The sequence below is a fragment of the Neoarius graeffei genome, chromosome 22, assembly GCF_027579695.1.
Source record: "Neoarius graeffei isolate fNeoGra1 chromosome 22, fNeoGra1.pri, whole genome shotgun sequence".
In the NCBI taxonomy this organism is placed as follows: Eukaryota; Metazoa; Chordata; class Actinopteri; order Siluriformes; family Ariidae; genus Neoarius; species Neoarius graeffei.
In genome coordinates, this window is record NC_083590.1 from 56,813,941 (window position 1) to 56,835,632 (window position 21,692).

The 21,692-nt window shown below is 40.6% G+C and overlaps 1 protein-coding gene across 4 annotated transcripts in view; it reads right to left on the reverse strand.

Moving 5' to 3' along the window:
- Positions 1–21,692, reverse strand: part of pals2b (protein associated with LIN7 2, MAGUK p55 family member b) — a 114,069-nt gene that overhangs the window by 37,060 nt on the left and 55,317 nt on the right. For 3 of the 4 annotated variants that reach the window (XM_060905011.1, XM_060905013.1, XM_060905012.1), the window contains exons 11-12: positions 14,491–14,619; positions 2,344–5,081 (exon numbers count right to left, since the gene is read on the reverse strand). In XM_060905011.1, coding sequence (XP_060760994.1) covers positions 4,905–5,081; positions 14,491–14,619 — 306 coding nt within the window. In that variant the 3' untranslated portion in view covers positions 2,344–4,904. Of the gene's footprint in view, positions 1–2,343; positions 5,082–14,490; positions 14,620–21,692 lie in introns of those variants that run through there. The other variant, XM_060905015.1, reaches the window with a different exon arrangement.

Sequence of the window (21,692 nt, forward strand, 5' to 3'; positions counted from 1 at the left end):
TGAATATTCCAAGTATTCTTTAAATATCTTGCTTTTAATTACCACAAATCATTAATTTAATTTTTTCTTTCCTACTTTATGAACAAAAATACTTTTTATATTACTACACATGGGTCATCCAAGTGTGATTTAAAATTAAATGTCTTAATACTATAATAATAATTTGTTTCAAGTAATTACTTTAGCAGTGAATGGGGCCAGTTATTTATTTATTAACTATGTCGTTAGCTAAGCCAACTACAATAAAATTAGCTAACTAAAGTAGAATATGTCGACAGCTCGGTAGCTAATAGTAATTACTGTAACTTTCTGACAAGTAATCCACTCACTCTCAAGGGAACCTAAACATTAGTGGTGTGCAAATTAATCGTCATGGCGATGCATTGCATCGCCAACTTTCACGATATACTGCATCGATTCTTGATGCCAAATATCGATTATTAACGTTAAAAAATAAATGAATAAAACTGTATGAACGGTAGGCGAATATCAGCCAAAAACAAGTAGCCTAGGATACAACATCCAATCATGTAGATGGCGCAGTGGAGTTGTTGACGCCCGCTGCCTTCTTCATGCCATTGGTATTTCCGAAAGCGGGCGCCTAGTGCTCTCTCTGTTTGCAACATGGACGAAGCCGAGAAGATTCGCGTGCCTCCCTCACAGTTTAAAGCCGATGTTTGGACGCATTTTGGCTTCCGAAACAAAGACGGTAAAAATGAAATGGACATGACTCACGCAATTTGTAGACACTGTAGCATGTCGATAAAGTATTGTGGAAATACAACAAACTTAAGAGCACACATTCAGAGGCGCCATCCAGACAAACTGCAACAGCAACAACCACCACAACCCATGATAAAACAAACAACCCTCGACAGCAAGCTCGCACCCTCATCTGTACGTGCGAAAAAAATAACTGAGTCCATTGCAGAATTCATTTGCCAAGATTTACGGCCATATTGCGCGGTGGAAAATCGTGGGTTCAGAAGTATGATAAACACACTCGAGCCTCGTTATGTGACCCCTAGCCGAAAACAATTTACAGAAGTAATGATCCCGGACATGTATGAAAAGGTAAAGCTACAAGTTAAAAAATCCCTCGCCTCTACAGAAAGCGTTGCCCTCACATGCGATGGATGGACTTCGCGAGCCACAGAGCCATACCTCACTATAACATCGCACCACATTGACGAGAGCTGGGAGTTGGTTTCTCACGTGTTACAGACTAGGGCTCTGTTTGAGTCCCACACCGGCACCAACATTGCACACATTCAGTTCTATTGATCATATGCACTTTTTTCTCTCAGTGTGCCATCTGATGTCTGTTAAATGTTATTGTTAATGGCAGCTACTTAAAATGGCAGTCACTGATGAGCCTTATTTTATTAGTTTTCTTTTATTATTCTACCTTAATCATTTGCACTTTTTGTAATTAGTGTGCCCACCAAAGTATTAAGAATGTTTTAATGGCAATAATGTTAAATAAATTCATGTATATATGAACTGAGTTGCTGTGTGATGTATCAATTGAAGACACTATCCAGATCGTACACAGCCACTGGTAATTATGCTCTATTTTTTACATTTTCACTTAAATATATTGAAAATATCGCAATGCATCGCAATGATTCAAGAATCGTGATGAATCGTGATAGTATCGCATCGTGGCATGTGAATCGTGATTCGAATTGAATCGTGAAGTCTTTGCCAATACCCAGCCCTACTAAACATCATCAATTTTTTTCTAAGGTAATGTTAGAACAATTGAAAAACATTACTTGCATGTATGAGATGGGCAAAGGGTGCTGTGCTGAGCTGTGAAATGTCCGACACAAGCACAATTCACAGTTCCCACCAAACGCTGGAGTAAATGCATGCGGGTCGGTTCTGACCCATGTGTGTAAACTTGATGTAGAATTACAAAAGCTGTGCTTGTTCATAACTTAAGAAAGGAAAAATAAAAATGATAATTTGTGCTAAACAAAAACAAGATATTTACTGCATATTTGGAAAAGTAAATGACAAAATGAATTTATTTCAAAAGTATATCATAGAAACACTCAGCCATACATGAAATAACCTGGAAAATGAATGCAGGTCGTTTTTGACCCATGTTGTGCATTAGAAGGGTAGCGATACAAAAAGGGTTTCATACATGTCAACCTTTGGTCAATCAAACCTGTATAACCAACCTCCAAAATCCGTATTTCCCTTATAAAATCCTTATAAGATGCAAATTAAAATAATTTACCTAAAATTTGAATGATAATTAACAATGATATATCCAAGTTACTTTTTATTCAATATTAATAACAGTAAACCTTCAGAATGAATACAAAGCTCCAATGTTCGACAAAAGCACAAAGTGTCACTCTAATGTTCTGAATTGTACTCCATGACAGCTTTTTTAGCAGTCTGCACCAATACCTCACGAGGCTGCATGTCACAGCAAGTGTCTGTGTTGATCTTGCCGGAGTGCCCGTTCAGAATCTTTTCAGTCGCTAGTGAAAGTCGCTCAGGTGGAAATACGCGTTTCAAACAAAATGTTACTTCCCGGTTGGCGGGATTCTCACAATGTGGTGTGCGCATGATCAGAAGTGGAACGAAGTCTCGCTACCACAAGATAACGCGCGATTTCATAAGACTCTTTACTGGCTGTCTGTGCTTTCTGTGGTGTACAGTACGTTTGTAAATGTTATGCGCTCTTTTATCATCGTGGGAATTGATTATAGCTCTAAATAAATATTGAAGTTTTTTTAAAGAATCCGTATAACTTTATTTGTACGCCCATATACTACGTTTATTGAATCAAATCCGTATAAAATACGGACATTCCGTATAGGTTGACATGTATGGGGTTTTTATTCAAAAAGTAAGAAAGGAAAAAATAAAATAAGGATGTACACTTATGTGCAAAATAATAGCAGTGTGTTTAAAACAACTGAGAAAAAGCTCAATCCTCATAATAGCATTTATTTCCATATACACAAAGGCACTGGGAGCACCGCACATTCAATTCCAAATGAAAACATGAACAAAATATTAATTTTAAACTGAAAATGAAGAAAAAAGAATAATAGGCTCTTCAAAAAAATAGCAGTGTCTGCATTTTCATTCACAAACTCGAATATTTACAGTATAAACTGACATTTGTTTACAGATTTAGCTTTTCTGTTAATCACTGAACTAATATTTAGTTGTATAACCTTTATTTCTGATATCTGCTTTACATCTGTGTGGCATGGAGTCAACTAACATCTGACACCTGCGAAGAGAGATTCCAGCCCAAGCTGACGGGACTACATTCCACAGTTCTTCTGCTTTCTTGGGTTTTGCATCAAAAACAGCATTTTTAATGTCACTCCAAAAATTCTCAATCGGATTGAGGTCTGGAGATCGGGCTGGCCACTTCACAACAGCAATCTTGTTGGTCTGGAACCAGGATGTTGCCCGCTTGCTGGTGTGTTCGGGGTCGTTGTCCTGCTCAAACATCCATTTCAAGGGCATTTCTTCAGCATAAGGCAACATGACCTCTTCCAGTATTCTGATATATTCAAACTGGTCCATGGTGTCTGGTACACGATAAATGGGCCCGACTCCAAAGTATGAGAAACATCCCCAAACTGGCACCTCCATGTTTTACAGTCTTCACAGTGTACTGTAGCTTGAATTCAGTGTTTATGGGTCGTCTCACAAACTGTCTGTGGCCTTTAGACCCAGTCAGAACAATCTTGCTCTCTTCTGTCCATAGAAATGTTGCGCCACTTTTCTTTAGGCCAGTCACTCTGTTCCTTGGCAAACTGTAACCTTTTCAACACGTCTTTTTTCAGCAATGGTACTTTACGAGGGTTTCTTGCAAATAGTTTGGCTTCACATAGGCGTCTTCTGAGTGTTGCAGTACTCACAGGTAACTGAAGATCTTCTTTCATTTCCCTGGAGCTGATCATTGGATGCTTCTTTGCCATTCTTGTTATTCTATGATCTACGCGGATGGTAGTATTTCTTTTACTGCCATGTGTTTCGGGTTTTGTTTGCCATTTTAAAACATTTGAGATCATTTTAGCTGAGCAGCCAATTATTTTCTGCACTTCTTTAGATGTTTTCCCCTCTCCAATCAACTTCTTGATCAAAGTTCTTTCTCCGTTGGTACACTGTCTGGAACGGCCCACTTTACTCAATGAGCAAGGGCTAAAACCAGCAGGTACAACATTTGCTGCCTTCCTTCTTTAAATAAGGGCCATAATTGACACCTGTTTCTTCACAGAATGAATGACCTCACTAATTGAACTCTACACTGCTATTAATTTGAACACGCTGCTATTAATTCAAACACGCCCCTTTCATTAAATGACTCAATTATACCCAATTAGCAGAGTGCATGTCATGACTTTTGATTCTGTTGGCTGCCCATTACTCGGCTACGCCTATTTTTTCCCATGTTGTATTATCTTTTCTGCCAAAATCAGTAATTAAACACATTAGTGATGTTAGACTGCTATTATTTTGCACATAACTGTATGATTATCAAAAACAAGTTAATTGAGGAATACCTTGAATACTGAATGATGGAATTAATTTATTGCAAAGATATACAAGATAAAAACTCAGCCGGGTCACTTTTGACCCATGTTTTGCATCAAAGGGTTAACTATTAAACACTGCATTGTAGAAATACAGCTGGTTTTGGGGAACCATAAGTAGGGAAGCAAACAAAATGTAACAATATGGAAATCTTCGCGGTCATTTTTTAAAAATTCCAAATGCAGAAGAAAACTGATCCCCCCCCCCAAATGTGCAAGTATAAAACCAGTCGTCTTCCCCTTGAGTAGAAAGGGAGAGGGAAAAAAACACATAGTCTACACATAGTCAATATTAACTGCTGCACAGGTCACACACTCACACCTTCAGTACACCCAGCCGACAGGAACCCACTGTGGTTCAGAATAAAGTTTGTCCAAAGCCGCCTGTAGTGTTTCAAATGCAGCATCCAGGTTGTCGTTCACAATAGTGAGATCAAAGTAGTGTCCGTAAGTCCGCTTAATGCGAGCACTCTCATCCACTCTCTTCTTTAGATCCACATCCTTGGAGAAAAAATACTTTGTGAATCAATGTGTTCACGTGTGTGTAATGAAACACAATACTGTGCTCTGACCTGGGTAACACTTTACCATAAACATTAGCAAATAAGCACGTTAATATTAACACTTTCACAACGATGAATTAAAACATACAGTGCTAATCCTTAGCACATCACAAAACAACGGAGCAGCCACTGAGGCCCTGTCCACACGGCAACGGATTCAGGTGACTCTGATACAATTGCTTATCGTTTAGGCCTGGCGTCCACACGGCACCGGCGTTTTGGGTGCCCAAAACGCAATCTTTTTGAGAACGGGTTCCAGAGTGGAAAGATCTGGCAACGTTGCCGTTGTGAAGTCGTCTGGATGAGTAGAACGGATTTGTTTACGATGACGTCACAACCACATGACTGTGAGTGCTTCATGCCGGGTAGAAGTGTAACGAACTCGATGCGAGTTGTCAACAAATCCTATAACTTGGTTCATGAAACGCGCTTACAAAATATTTTCACTGTGAATATTTATTGTGTAATGGTGCAAAGTGAGAGAGAGAGAGAGAGAATAGCCCTTAGGGCAGAGTCAATCCCGCCAGCAAAAATAGGGAAAAAAAAGGAGCGATCTCACCTCTTCAGATGTTGGTTTTAGTCCTACAATACATTCCTCAAAAAGGGCGTAGAAGAGCAAATTAATCCATCAACGTGTAGCATTCAATTTATTCCGGACCATTAAAGACGCCGCCTTCCGCGTAGAATCATACGTCATCCTCGCCGCCATTTTGGATGGGTCAAAGCGGAGAATAAAGATTAGCTGCGTTTAACTGTACCAACAGGTTTGCCGTCCAAACGAGATCACATGGGATTACCTTTCACAGGTGAGACTGGAAAAATACTTTTCATTGTATTTGGTCATTATAACGTAATTTTACAAACAGATTTTTCTGACTTTGTGGCTAATATGAAGTCTCGTGCATAATAGTTTATGCGCATGTGTCCTTACTTCTTCTATTGTTCTGGTGTCTCTGAAGGGACCGTCTTACAGCGCCCCTAGAGGTGTGGCATGTGTATTGCATCGTTTTCAGCAAGCATTGCATTGCCATATGGACCTGATATTTTACTGATCGTTGCCCATTTGGACGCGATATATTTTTAAATAACATCTCGTTGCCGTTGTCGTGTGGATGTAGCCTGAGTGATGAAAGGCCACGAGTGATAACAGACAACTTGTTAACTCATTTTGTTAATTAATAAATCATCACTTGCAATATTAATAAAGACCATACAAAGGGTGTGTTTGGAAACAATGGCAGTTCAGCCCAAAATTATACTTGATCATGTCATTTAAGCCAGCTCCATCAATTCTAAACTGAACCCTAACACAGGATATACTGCATTATAAATACATGAAACATGTAATATATATTTATTCACGGCCTGAAAGTGGAGCTCCTGATGAGTACATGGGCAAAATATCTGCACTGGCACAAAATCAATAATGTTATAGCATATGAACCATCGGATTGTGTCGTGCCATGTTTTTCACTGCATTGTCTTGTGACAGTGAGACCAATAATGAGAGACACACCACAGTTACGATACATATTTATTCCTTTCTTTGACGCCGCATGCCATGCACCAGAAACAACACCAGCACATTTATTATGGTGAGACTCTGCTGGGTGCCTGGGGGACAGCAGTGAACCAGCGCTTTCACTTTACACCACTACTGTAGAGTTACCATCCAATATCACACTCCATACGCCCCACATAGCTGTCTGGTTTCATTGCTCACATTCACACACAGCACCATTAGGACTAATCCCCTGTTCCTGATCAGAGCTCAATCACAGTGCAGATATATAAGGACTCTGAGTAACATACAGAGTTTGCGAAAGCCTTGTGTGTCACTTTTCTGGTTGTGTTTTTGGCCTGTGAGTATTGTATTCCCTCTGATATCCTGTCTGTGCCTCACTCTACCACTGCCTGGTTTTCCACTCGGCCTTCGTCTCCATTTTGGATCTGTTTGCTCGCGTGTTTTCAATAAAACTCTTCCTGCAATTACATCCCTCGATCACCCTAACACAACACAAACTGTCCAACAAGCGAGTGGATTAATCAAACTGTTTTAACTCATTTTATATGAAACTCTCGTGAATAATTTCTGTGACGTGTTCATAAATAATCACACGTTATTTTTTAAAAAGCAAATTAAAAATAAGCACCGGATAAAATCCCATCTGTCTTCATCTCATCTCATTATCTGTAGCCGCTTTATCCTGTTCTACAGGGTCGCAGGCGAGCTGGATCCTATCCCAGCTGACTACGGGTGAAAGGCGGGGTTCACCCTGGACAAGTCGCCAGGTCATCACAGGGCTGACACATAGACACAGACAACCATTCACACTCACATTCACACCTACGCTCAATTTAGAGTCACCAGTTAACCTAACCTGCATGTCTTTGGACTGTGGGGGAAACCGGAGCACCCGGAGGAAACCCACGCGGACACGGGGAGAACATGCAAACTCCGCACAGAAAGGCCCTCGCCGGCCACGGGGCTCGAACCCAGGACCTTCTTGCTGTGAGGCGACAGCGCTAACCACTACACCACCGTGCCGCCCTCCATCTATCTTATGGAAATAAAAGGGACAAATTTCGTTGTCTGCTGGTCAAGTGTTTTGAGATACGTTGCCTTGCACTGATGATCGGGTTCCCTGTAGTGGGACGCGTTTGTACGTAGGTACAGATGTCATTTGGGTCAAAGCCATCAAAAATCAGGTTGATGCATTACCATATTCTCTTAAGTATGGGGCTCTACTCCACTATGAATCCTAAATTTACAGTCACAGCTAGTTTTATTAGTATATGCTACAGGCCTCACAAAGTGCTTGAATGGATCAAGTTCCTGTGAGGTCATCACCATACCCATTTATTTATTCATTGTCACAAAGCAACTTGTTTGTGGTGTTGGCCTTAAATTGAGAATGCTGTGTCACAGGGAGGTATAACACACTCCAAGGAACAGATGTGTTGGCCATAATCGGCGAGTGTCCCACCCAGATAGCGCGGCCAATTTTGCTCACTTGGAATACGTCATATGTTTATCAGCGTTTGCTGTTGCTAGAGAAATGTGTTGATGGGTTTTCCATACTGGTATGGTCTCAGCCAGAACATTGTCTTGTTTTTGTTTATGCCTACTGCCCACTGCAGTGAGTAGCCAGCGGGTGGCCTAGTGGTTAGCATGTCCGCCTCTCGATCGGGAAATCTACTCACGGTTGGGTCATACCAAAGACCATCATAAAAATGGTGCCTACTGCCGTCTGACAAGGCATGCTGCAATACAGATGCGAGTGGGGCGTCAAACTCTCACGGTTATCAGAGGACCCGCCCCCCACTGTAACCCTAGCTATGTAATATAGGCTGAGGGCTACGAAATGGAGATTGGCGCTGCCAAACGTGCCATAAAGAATGGTGCGGGAAGAACTTTGACTTTTTTTTTTTGACTAGTGCCCATTGCAGTATGTTTTGCTTACTCCCACTGGTCTTAGATTAGTTAATTTTACAGTTAACCCCTAAGTCTATTATTTGTGCTCTATGTGCATCCTTTCCTGTTAAAAAGGAATTGTTTAACAGTAGTTCCAGTTTAAGCTTCTTCCTCACCGACAGCTAATTAGAATTAGTTCATTAGCTAACAAGATGTTATTGCTAAATCACTCCCATTTTTCATGACTCAGAAATTGCTGATGTAATTGTTATTTCATGTTGCTCTAACAGTTTGTATGTGTATTAATTCACCATTATAAAAAAAAATCATGAAAGTATTAATATACAGTACGTGCAACAAGCACTTAGGCTATCTCCCTCCTGTAAGCAGAGGCAGTGCTACCCCTGACATCACACACACGTCATGTCTCTTCTTGATTGTTGCTATTTAAACAGCTTATAGACGTTCATTCAGTGTGAAGCCTTACTGATCGTTATGCATTCTGTAAGTTCTGAGTAGGGATGAGTAACTGACTAGTTGTTTTTTTCCAGCTCAAGTACAAATGTATTTTTGGCATTCAACATTAAAATAGAAAAATAATTGAAACATTTTAGTTTACGTGTAATGAGTGCAGAGTACAGTGGTGCTTGAAAGTTTGTGAACCCTTCAGAATTTTCTATATTTCTGCATAAATATGACCTAAAACATCATCAGATTTTCACACAAGTCCTAAAAGTAGATAAAGAGAACCCAGTTAAACAAATGAGACAAAAATATTATACTTGGTCATTTATTTATTGAGGAAAATGATCCAAAATTACATATCTATGAGTGGCAAAAGTATGTGAACCTCTAGAATTAGCAGTTAATTTGAAGGTGAAATTAGAGTCAGGTGTTTTCAGTCAATGGGACGACAATCAGGTGTGAGTGGGCACCCTGTTTTATTTAAAGAACAGGGATCTATCAAAGTCTGATCTTCACAACACATGTTTGTGGAAGTGCATCATGGCACGAACAAAGGAGATTTCTGAGGACCTCAGAAAAAGTGTTGTTGATGCTCATCAGGCTGGAAAAGGTTACAAAACCATCTCTAAAGAGTTTGGACTCCACCAATCCACAGTCAGACAGATTGTGTACAAATGGAGGAAATTCAAGACCATTGTTACCCTCCCCAGGAGTGGTCGACCAACAAAGATCACTCCAAGAACAAGGCGTGTAATAGTCGGCGAGGTCACAAAGAACCCCAGGGTAACTTCTAAGCAACTGAAGGCCTCTCTCACATTGGCTAATGTTAATGTTCATGAGTCCACCATCAGGAGAACACTGAACAACAATGGTGTGCATGGCAAGGTTGCAAGGAGAAAACCACTGCTCTCCAAAAAGAATATTGCTGCTCATCTGCAGTTTGCTAAAGATCATGTGGACAAGCCAGAAGGCTATTGGAAAAATGTTTTGTGGATGGATGAGACCAAAATAGAACTTTTTGGTTTAAATGAGAAGCGTTATGTTTGGAGAAAGGAAAACACTGCATTCCAGCATAAGAACCTTATCCCATCTGTGAAACATGGTGGTGGTAGTATCATGGTTTGGGCCTGTTTTGCTGCATCTGGGCCAGGACGGCTTGCCATCATTGATGGAACAATAAATTCTGAATTATACCAGCGAAGTCTAAAGGAAAATGTCAGGGCATCTGTCCATGAACTGAATCTCAAGAGAAGGTGGGTCATGCAGCAAGACAACGACCCTAAGCACACAAGTCGTTCTACCAAAGAATGGTTAAAGAAGAATAAAGTTAATGTTTTGGAATGGCCAAGTCAAAGTCCTGACCTTAATCCAATGGAAATGTTGTGGAAGGACCTGAAGCGAGCAGTTCATGTGAGGAAACCCACCAACATCCCAGAGTTGAAGCTGTTCTGTACGGAGGAATGGGCTAAAATTCCTCCAAGCCGGTGTGCAGGACTGATCAACAGTTACCGCAAACGTTTAGTTGCAGTTATTGCTGCACAAGGGGGTCACACCAGATACTGAAAGCAAAGGTTCACATACTTTTGCCACTCACAGATATGTAATATTGGATCATTTTCCTCAATAAATAAATGAGCAAGTATAATATTTTTATCTCATTTGTTTAACTGGGTTCTCTTTATCTACTTTTAGGACTTGTGTGAAAATCTGATGATGTTTTAGGTCATATTTATGCAGAAATATAGAAAATTCTAAAGGGTTCACAAACTTTCAAGCACCACTGTATATTAAATTTTCACTTTCTTAAATAACTGATGGAAAACATGGAGCTTTTTCACAATATTCTAATTGTTTGAGATGCACTAGTATATAAGTTGGTATTCGTTATTTAACGTACAATTTTTCTGTGCGTATATACGCTGCCTGCCCCCCAAAAGTGTCACCATTTGGATTTAAATTAAAAATATATATTTTGAGCTTTTGATTGGATAATTCCTGCAGTGATTAATGTGTTTTAGCTGCAACAATTCTTTTAATCCTAACTGATGCAGTGAGTAGCTTTTATTTTCTTTACCATGTCGGAAAATGTATCCTGACATGTGCTCGTGGGAAAGATGCTACTGTGTTTAAGAAGGTCAAAGTATTGTCCTGCATCAAGCAAAGAAAACTACTAAGATGATTACTGAAATGGCTGGAATTGGGTTAAGAATTGTAGGATAGTGATGAACCATCAACTTCCTGGAAGGAATGTGGTCGGAAAAAGTCTTGACCGACTATCATCAGATGGTCAGACGTCACTTGGTGAAGTCGAATCGTAAAAAAAAATCAACAGTAGAACTCACAACTGTGTTTAATAGTGAAAGTAAGATAATTTCCACACACAATGTGATGAGAACTCACAGAACTGGGACTAAACAGCTGTGTGTCCATAAGTACTGTAAACCCACTCGTTAGTGAGGATAATCAGGAGAAAAGGTTTCAGTTTGTTAAAGAGCATAAAGATTGGACTCTAGAGCGATTGGAAAAAGGTCATGTGGTCAGTCCAGACTGACCCTATTCCTGAGTGAATAAGGGTAAGGAGGGAAGCTCACGGACCGGTGCCCCATCATGCACAGTATCCACTGTCCAAGCCTCTGGAGGCAGTGTGGCGATCTGGGGTTGGTTCAGTTGGTCAGGTTGAGGATCAGCAACGTTATGGGGCAATAAAATGAAGTCAGCTGATGACCTGAAATGTACTGAACGATCAGGTTCACATCAGTGGGGTTTTCCTTTCCTGACGGCACGGGGATAAAATTAGGGCTCAAATAGTGAGAATAGTTCAGGGAGCACGAGGAATCACTTTACACATGAATTAATCACCACAGAGTCCTGACCTCAACCCCACGGAGAGTCTCTGGAATGCTGCAGAAGATTTTACAGAGTGGTTCGACTTTCTTGTCATCAACACAAGATTTCAGTGAAAAATTCCAAAATCTGGATGGAATTTACTGTTGTGATGTTGCATAAGGTTTTTGAAAACAATGCCATGGCAAATGCACACTGTAATCAATGATAAAGGCCATCCAGTGAAATATTAGAGTGTGCGACTATTTTCTTAACCAGGCAGTGTATACTTCTATTCTAGAATGAGAGTAAATGTAATATGACCAATTACCCCATCAGGGATCAATAAAATATTTCTGATTATGAAATTATTTGTACATTTAGGTATGCTGTAGTAACTCATCTCATCTCATTATCTCTAGCCGCTTTATCCTTCTACAGGGTCGCAGGCGAGCTGGAGCCTATCCCAGCTGACTACGGGCGAAAGGCGGGGTTCACCCTGGACAAGTCGCCAGGTCATCACAGGGCTGACACATAGACACAGACAACCATTCACACTCACATTCACACCTACGCTCAATTTAGAGTCACCAGTTAACCTAACCTGCATGTCTTTGGACTGTGGGGGAAACCGGAGCACCCGGAGGAAACCCACACGGACACGGGGAGAACATGCAAACTCCGCACAGAAAGGCCCTCGCCGGCCACGGGGCTCGAACCCGGACCTTCTTGCTGTGAGGCGACAGCGCTAACCACTACACCACCGTGCCGCCCTGCTGTAGTAACTGCAAACCGTATTTGCTTTGTTGTTTACTACCTTGCTAAAAATGATGAAATGGTTCTACTTCCATTTTCATAACACACTGTGAGAACAAGGACTATATATGATCGATACAGAGGGCCAAACAACTTTTGCTTTTGCTGGAGGGGGATGTGATGACTAAAGGAAACAGCAGGCAGAACAGAACTTACCATGGAAGACGCAGTCTTGTTTTATTACACATATCAAATCTAATATTGCATTGCTATAATAATAAATAGTGCAAAATTTAAAAACTAAAATCAACTTTATTATCCATGCTTTTGGAGACCCTCTGTTAGTCAAGTCTACCGTATCACTATCTCACATATCATCACCCAGTATCAGTTTTCTGTATTGGGGGATCTTTACAAGTTGATACCAGGCTGATACCCAATACAAGTACCAGAATCGATGCATCCTTAGTTCTTAGTCTTTCTCCTCATTATTACCTTGATGTGTTGTGATCCTTGCTCTGTCTCGAATTTGTCTTGATTACACTCTGCCTCTGATAATCTTAAACCTGTGTGCCCTGACCTCTGCCTGCCTCATAACACTGATAATCAGACTGTGATTTCACTGTGTTTGTAATGATCTTCATTAAACAGGGATGAGAGTGGGCGGTCACCAAAAAAGCAGAAAACAAGATGGCGCCCGAAGCCGGGGGTCTGGGAGGGATACCCCCCCCAGGAAAATTTTGAAAAATAAGGCCTTACAAACCACTTTTCCTGCAATCTGAGCTGTAGTAGATAAAAAATATCTGTTGTCTTTTTTATATATTTACATGAAAATATGTTTCAAATCAATAGGAGTATTTGAATTCAAATGTGAGAACATTTGAATTCTGTTCTGCCTGCTGTTTCCTTTAGAATTCCTCTGTTTGAATTCAAAATAAAATCACATTCTACATTCAAGGGTATGGTTATAATTTATGATCAACAAAAACGACAAACTAAATTCACATTAAACGTAAGTTTTATTAATTATCAAAATGTTCATATTAAATAAAATTTCTTAGGGAGAAAAGGTCAGTCTCCCTATGTCCTCATTAGTTGCATATGATTTCAAAGTCTTTTGAAATATTTAAGTTTTAAAAACTGTCAGCATTAATTCAGATTTACTGACCATCATATACATGTTCAATGTATTAAATCAAACGAATGCTAAGTTTATGGGAAAATGTCGATGTACACTTTATACAATTATAGTTCACAGTCGCTTCTCATTTTCATTTGATCATTTCGACGACGTCTTCAGCTTTTTGGCCAAAGACAAGAGCTTGTCAGCTTGTCTCTCTGTTTTTTATACCAGCATCGATTTCACGTACCTTCGCTTCGTCTCGCTTGTCAATTGTATTCGGCATTTTGAGTAAAAAAGCTGATACGAAAGAGAAACGTATTTTTGAAGTGCAGCGACGATGAACATGTGCAAGTTTCAATAAAATAGAACGATGCGGGTACTTTTGTAAGAACTGTTATGATTGGCTATCATGCTCTCGCCAGCGATGTTTTGGCCAATTACATTGTAGAAAACACGTATTCTACCGCGAGACTAAAGATGGCGAAACTGTAAACATGTAACATCATCGTACGCTTGAGTATCACGAAGGAACATACCCCAACCCCCCTCAATGAAAACAAAACATCTCAACGGATTTGGCATAATATCGATTTTTGCTCAGAATAAGCGGAAATCCGCCGAAAACTCTCATCCCTGATTAAACGATCTCATGGATCCTCATCCAGTTTCTGAGTCTCCATTGTTACGATATGCCACTGTACTCATACAGTATGAGTGGACTTTAGTAGTAAAGCGTTACCCTGATTGTGTGTGATTTGTACGTACTGTGAGCTGTTTGGTGGTGATTCCTGCATCAATGGCAGCTTTGTGCAGAGCTTTCAGTGTCTCGAACTCAGAAACCGCTATGAATACCACATAGGGCATAAACTCTGCTGTTCTCAGCATCTTCAGAGCCTGTGCAAAGAGCCAGTGGGGAAAAAACATCTTTAGCCATGATTTAATCAAACTGTAGATCTGATCTGAAAATCTGTAGGCTGTGTAGTCTGACATATGCGTCACAAGAAATATCAAGAATAGAGAGAACGTGTGTTACTAAGAGGATAGGAAAGAAGTTAGAGGTGTTTATAAAGGGAAAAAATAAGGCATAAAATCCATTAGGGAATATTTACAGTGCCTTGCAAAAGTATTCCCCCCCCCGGCTTTTTATCTGTTTTGTTACATTACAACCTGTAATTAATTAATTTTTTAATCTGAATGTTATGTAATGGATCTGCACAAAATAGTCTAAGTTGGTGAAGTGAAATGAGAAAAAAAATTAATTCAAAATAAAAAACTGAAAATTGGCGTGTGCATATGCATTTGACCCCCTTTGCTATGAAGCCCCTAAAAAGTTCTGATGCAACCAATTACCTTCAGAAGTCAAATAAAGTCCACCTGTGTGCAATCTAAGTGTCACATGATCTGTCAGGGTATATACACCTTGTCTGAAAGGCCCCAGAGGCTGCAACACCACTAACCAAACAACACCATGAAGACAAAGGAGCTCTCCAAACAAGTCAGGGACAAAGTTGTTGAGAAGTACAAATCAAGGTTGGGTTATAAAAAAATATCCAAATCTTTGATGATCCCCCCAGAGCACCATCATATCCATCATCATCAAATGGAAAGAACATGGTACCACAACAAACCTGCCAAGAGAGGGCCACCCGCCACAACTCACGGACTGGGCAAGGAAGGCATTAATCAGAGAGGCAGCACAGAGACCAAAGGTAACACTGAAGGAGCTTCAGAGTTCCAAAGCAGAGACTGGAGTATCTGTCCATAGGACCACAATAAGCCATACACTCCACAGAGCTGGGCTTTATGGAAGAGTGGCCAGAAAAATGTCATTGCCAAAGAAAACATGTTTGGAGTTTGCCCAACAGCATGTGGCAGACTCCCTAAACACATAGAAGAAGATTCTCTGGTCAAATGAGACTAAAATTTAACTTTTTGGCCATCATGGGAAATGCCAAGTGTGGCGTAAACCCAACACCCTGAGAACGCCATTCCTACAGTGAAGCATGGTGGTGGCAGCATCATGCTGTGGGGATATTGTTAATCTGCAGGGACAAGAAAGCTGGTCAGGACTGAAGGAAAGATGGATGGCACTAAATACAGGGCAATTCTGGAAGAAAACCTGTTTGAGTCAGCCAGAGGTTTGAGACTGGGATGAAGGTTCATGTTCCAGCAGGACAATGACCCTAAACATACTGCTAAAGTATGTTTTACTGTTATGTTACTGTTATGTTTTCACTGGAGTGGTTTAAAGGGAAAGATTTAAATGTCTTGGCATGGCCTAGTCAAAGTCCAGACCTCAATCCAATTGAGAATCTGTGGTCAGACTTGAAGATTGCTGTTCACCAGTGGAATCCATCCAACTTGAAGGAGCTGGAGCAGTTTCGACTTGAGGAATGGGCAAAAATCCCAGTGGCTAGATGTGGCAAGCTCATAGAGACTTATCCAAAGCAACTTGCAGCTATAATTGCCACAAAAGGTGGCTCTACAAAGTATTGACATGGGGGGGGGTGTTAATAGTTATGCCCTTTGAAGTTTTCTGTTATTTTGTCCTATTTGTTTGTTTCACAGTTAAAAAAAAATCACATCTTCAAAGTTGTAGGCATGTTCTGTAAATAAAATGATGCAAACCCTCAAACAATCCATTTTAATTCCAGGTTGTGAGGCAACAAAACCCAAAAAATGCCAAGGGGATGAATACTTTTGCAAGGCACTGTATACATTAGAACAGGACAGAAATATAGTCGAGTCCAAAAGTTTGCAGACAGTAATTTTGCCTTTACACTATGGGGTTAAAATTAAGCAACCAAAATGCGATTGAAACATAGACTTTCAAATTTAATTCAAGGGATTTAATAAAAATATTGCATTAACTGTGAAGAAATTGCCAGCCATTTGTTTTCACAGGTTCAAACATAATTAGACAATCAACTGATGAGCAGTTTCATGGCTAGGTGTGGCCTGTTTCCTCTGTATTTCATTACAAGTTAAGGAGATTAATTGGTCTTGAGTTGATCCCAAGTGGTGAATTTGCATTTGGCAGATGTTCATGGGAACTCTCAATATGAGGTCCAAAGAGGTGTCAATATATAAGGAGGTCCTCATTAGGCTGGGGGAAAAAAAACAAACAAAAAAACCCAGACCTATCGGACAGAGAGCAGGAACTTTAGGAGTGGTCAAATCAACTATTTGGTACATTCCTAAAAAGAAAGAATACACCAGCAAGCTCAGCAACAGCAAAACACCTGGAAGACCAGAGAAGAGAACTAAACTGGATGATCACAGAAATATTTCCTTGGTGAAGGAAAAACCTCACAACATCTAGCCAAGTCAAGAACACTCAAGCTTATTATTGTCAAAGTCTACAATCAAGAGACACCTTCATGAATGTCAATACAAGATGCATTCCACAGGTAACACTCAAAACCAGCAAGGCCAGATTAGCCTTGGCTAGAAAGCCTGCCCAGTTCTTGGGACAGATTAAACTAAGATTAATGTGTACCAGAATGATGGAAATAGAAAAGCATGGAGAAGGAAAGGAAGGGCTCATGATCCAAAGCACACCACATCATCTGTCCATCACGGTGGATGTGTGCATGTACGGCTGCCAGTGGAACTGGGTCACTGGTGTTAGAAGGAACAGGATGAATCTTGAAGTGTACAGAGCTTTACTTTCTGCTCAGATTCAGTCAAATGCTGAGGAACTTGTAGGACAGCGCTTCACAGTACTGATGGATAACGACCCAAAACGTACTGCAAAAGCAACCCAAGAGCTTCTTAAGGCAAAGAAACAGAATGTTCTTAAATGGCTGACCTCAGCCCAGTCGAGCTACTTTTCACTGAAGACAAAACAAAGACAAAACGTGAAGGGCATAAAGATCTACTAATGAGCAACAGTTGAAGGTGGCTGCAGTAAAGGCCTGGCAAAGCATCTTGAGTGAGGAAACTCAGCATTTGGTGATGTCCATGGGTTCCAGACTTCAGGCAGTCTTTGACTTCAGAGGATCTGCATACAAGTGGAGCACCGTTAGTTGGGCTCTAAAGAATCTGACTATGTCATGAGTGAATCGGTGTTATAATGGTATGTAAAATCTGGCATGGCTCAAGAAAAAAACAATTTTTTTTAAATTCTATGAGCTTTATTTTTTTAGATTAAACCAGTTCCCTGAAGATGTCCGACAAAGAAATTGCAAGAACTATGATTGTTTTTACCATGCTGATAACTCTTTTTGTTAATTGTTGGCTATCAGTGTAATAAATAACATGTAATAAAATACTTTGCCGCCTGTCATATCTGCACTTCGAACTAGAGCCCTGCACTCCCGTGGGAGTCCCGCAGGAACCGACGCAAAGCAGTGCGGCGCGGGACAAATTTTGAAAGCTCATTGCGGGCGTGGGCGGGAGTGCACAATGCGGGAGCGGGCGGGAGAGGTGATAAGCTGCAGTCCCGCTAACTAAAAACATGTTTAAAATAAAATTTATAAATTATTAATTTATGTCTATCATATATAATTTGTGCTGGATATTTTATTTGGCATTAATAAAAACATTTTAAGCTGCCTAAATTTGCGGATAATGCAAACGTCTGCATCATGCAGGATTTGCGGGCGGGAGCGGGACAAAATATGGCAGGCGCGGGCGGGGGCGGGACTGAAAATCATAATTCTTTGCGGGAGCGGGACTGCACAATGAGGGAGCGGGCGGAAGCGGGACTGAAAATTCTGTCCCGCGCAGACCTCTACTTCGAACCCTCACTCACACACTTCCATGTTCTGAGCAGCGCACACCTCAAAGATTGATTACATGTATCTGTCCCAGATTAAAGCAATGGATGCTTATGTATGTTATTTGTATGCCTTCAATAGGTGTATCAGACGCTCGCTGGCCGTGCTGTGAAAACTGTGCATACAGACGCTCATCTAAGTTTCCAAATCTGTCATTGCTTAACTCTGGAATATTTTCTATCGTGAATCCTCTCATTAAAAAGCTTATAATCTCTGCTTTCCAAAGAAATGTATCTGGTTAAGATCTGTTCAGTACTTTGGGAGGAACAGCAGGTTGAAGTCGGTACAACAGAGTAAAAACTCTGCTCGCGGGACATCGGGAAACTCATGATGTTTTTCTTTTTGAGTCACGGGAAAGCTCTCTCTCTCTCCTGATCGGTTTCCCACTGGATTACTCGTCAATATCAGATCATTATTATAGACATGCTCTCTCACTCTCACTGTTTCTGATGAAGGATTCAGCAACATTTTCCTTCTGCTAGTTTTGATGTTTTGATTCACAGGAGACTTTGAAGTGAGTTTTCAGAGCTTTACCTACTTATTTTTTCAAATCAAACCGATTCCTGTAAATAAATAACTATTTTAGAATATAACTGGAGTTGTATTGATGAAAAATATTGAGATCTAAGTGGTCAGAATGATATTTAAAAAAAACAGAAGTCAGAAACGCGAGTGTCAGTTTCAGTTGAGTTAATGTGAATTGTTTATTGGATGTGGATCAGACGGTTTTTTCGAGGTTCGCCTTGAAAGCTGTGAATATTAATCAAAATAATCATTTACATTAATTAATAATTAAATACTAATTTGCATAATTGGGTTTTACTAATTTTTTTTAAACTTTGTATTCAGCTTACAACCGTCTATGTGCCTGACAATCTCCATGCAAATATCTTGAAAAATAGAAAAGTTATGAAGAAAAAAACATTTGATCTCATTGGTTAATGAGGCCCATTTTGGACCATGTGATCCTCATACAGAATATTATGGGAGTTTTCTAAAAATTAAAGCGTTTTTCCATCTTTGATTTGTAATATCTCAAGAACTGATAAACATATTTTAATTCTGTAATAAAGTATATTGTTTAGCATTCAATTCTGAATTCAGTGAGGGCAGTTTCAAAAAATTTGGACTGAATTTTCGCCTGATATGCCTACCTTCAACTTGGACATGTTGAGCAGTGTCCTTCATAATTCAGCTATTCAGCTGTAAGAAAGGATGATTCCAGTGCTACTGAACTCATGGAAATGGCGCTATACAAGGCCATTATCAGTTATTTAAATACATTTTATTTACATGCATATATTAAATAAATTTATTCTTTACCAAACTCATTTTTTCAACAGCGACATCCTATGTTTGCATTGCAAGGTATTAAAAATACAAGTTTTGGCCTGCACTGAACAACTGTAAGCATAATTCTATACAGCGTAGTAGCACCGCTGAGTTAATTACAGGTCGTTTATTTTTTAGATAAGCCAGTTCCCTGAACATGTCCAATGAAGAAATTGCGTGGGCAGTGCATATTACATGGGCAGTGGGCAGACCAACAGCCTGCACGGGAAAACTGATGCTCCTGCCCTCCAAGGAAAGTCTGGAAAAAACCTACAGCCTGGTGGTCGCCACAGTCGTCTCAGTTAACTGTGCCACTGAGGAGTGTCTCCCCGGCATAAAGAGTGGGGTTTGGAGTGCACATCCCAGTCCTCACTTTAAAAAGACTTTGCGCAGGCAGGAAGAAAGTCCAACGGTGATGGATGAAGGGCAAAACAACAGATATAATATTACAATAGCAGTGAGAAAAATATAGACAATCATGTAATAATTAGCTGCATGTAATAAGTAAACGAGAAGTGTTCAAAGAACAGAACAATGATTATCGTGCAACAAGCACAGTCCAGGCTAAGTGCAGAACACAGCACATTTTATTCTTGGTTTTACTGAAAAATCTGTAACTTTAATTTGTTGAAATCTTGTGCGGGCCTGTAGTCGGACAAAATGAAGCATGTTCCATAGATGTCTCCTGTAGAGTTGAGTACGCTGTGCTGCCTCTTCTCACTGGAGCTTTTTATTTTATTTTCACTTTTGTTTTTCTTTTTTGTCTCGGTGTAGTTTGATGTTTGTTTTTTGTTTGAGTGTTTTGTCCGCCGGTTGTGGTGTAGCTCTCGACCCAGTTTTGGGTGTCAGTTCCCTCCAGGCCTTGGTTTGCCGTGGGTGATGCCTGTGCACCTCGCTATGGACTGCAGTGAGCTTGTTGCTCTCTTTAACATCGGAGTTGTCCAGCGCTCTGTGTGGCAGTGTTTTGTGCGATGTTGCTCCGTGGCGTTGTGGTAGCTGTACAGATGGTTTGGGATGTACCAGCACTCTGTGTAGCAGTGCTTCTGTGCTTGCTTTGTGGATCCATGGCACGGTGTTCTGAGCGATGTTGCCCGGCAGCATTGCAGCAGCTGTGAAGGCAGTGTGGGATTTATCTTTGTGTGCCTGGTGGGACGGTGGCAGCTACACCACTGGAATTACATCCTGACCTTCTTTTGGTGGACTTTTTTTTTGTTCTTCTCATTGTAAAGCAACCTTGGGCATGAGAAAGGCACAATATAAATTCAACTGATTATTATTAGTATTATTATTATTGTGGCCGGCACAGTGGTGTAGCGGTTAGCGCTGTCGCCTCACAGCAAGAAGGTCCAGGTTCGAGCCCCGTGGCCGGTGAGGGCCTCTCTGTGCGGAGTTTGCATGTTCTCCCCGTGTCCGCGTGGGTTTCCTCCGGGTGCTCCGGTTTCCCCCACAGTCCAAAGACATGCAGGTTAGGTTAACTGGTGACTCTAAATTGAGCGTAGGTGTGAATGTGAGTGTGAATGGTTGTCTGTGTCTATGTGTCAGCCCTGTGATGACCTGGCGACTTGTCCAGGGTGAACCCCGCCTTTCGCCCGTAGTCAGCTGGGATAGGCTCCAGCTTGCCTGCGACCCTGTAGAACAGGATAAAGCGGCTACAGATAATGAGATGAGATGAGATGAGATTATTATCGTGTGGGACGTTCGCTGCAGAAGTATCATTGCATTCAAACCATCTTAAGGCATTTTCAGGTAACTGTTCTTCTGAGTCTGAGACTGCTGAGTTCTCAAATTCAGCTGCATAAAGTTAAATTTACATTTTGGGAGCCATGAGCTGATCATGTTACAGCGGTTTTCGTG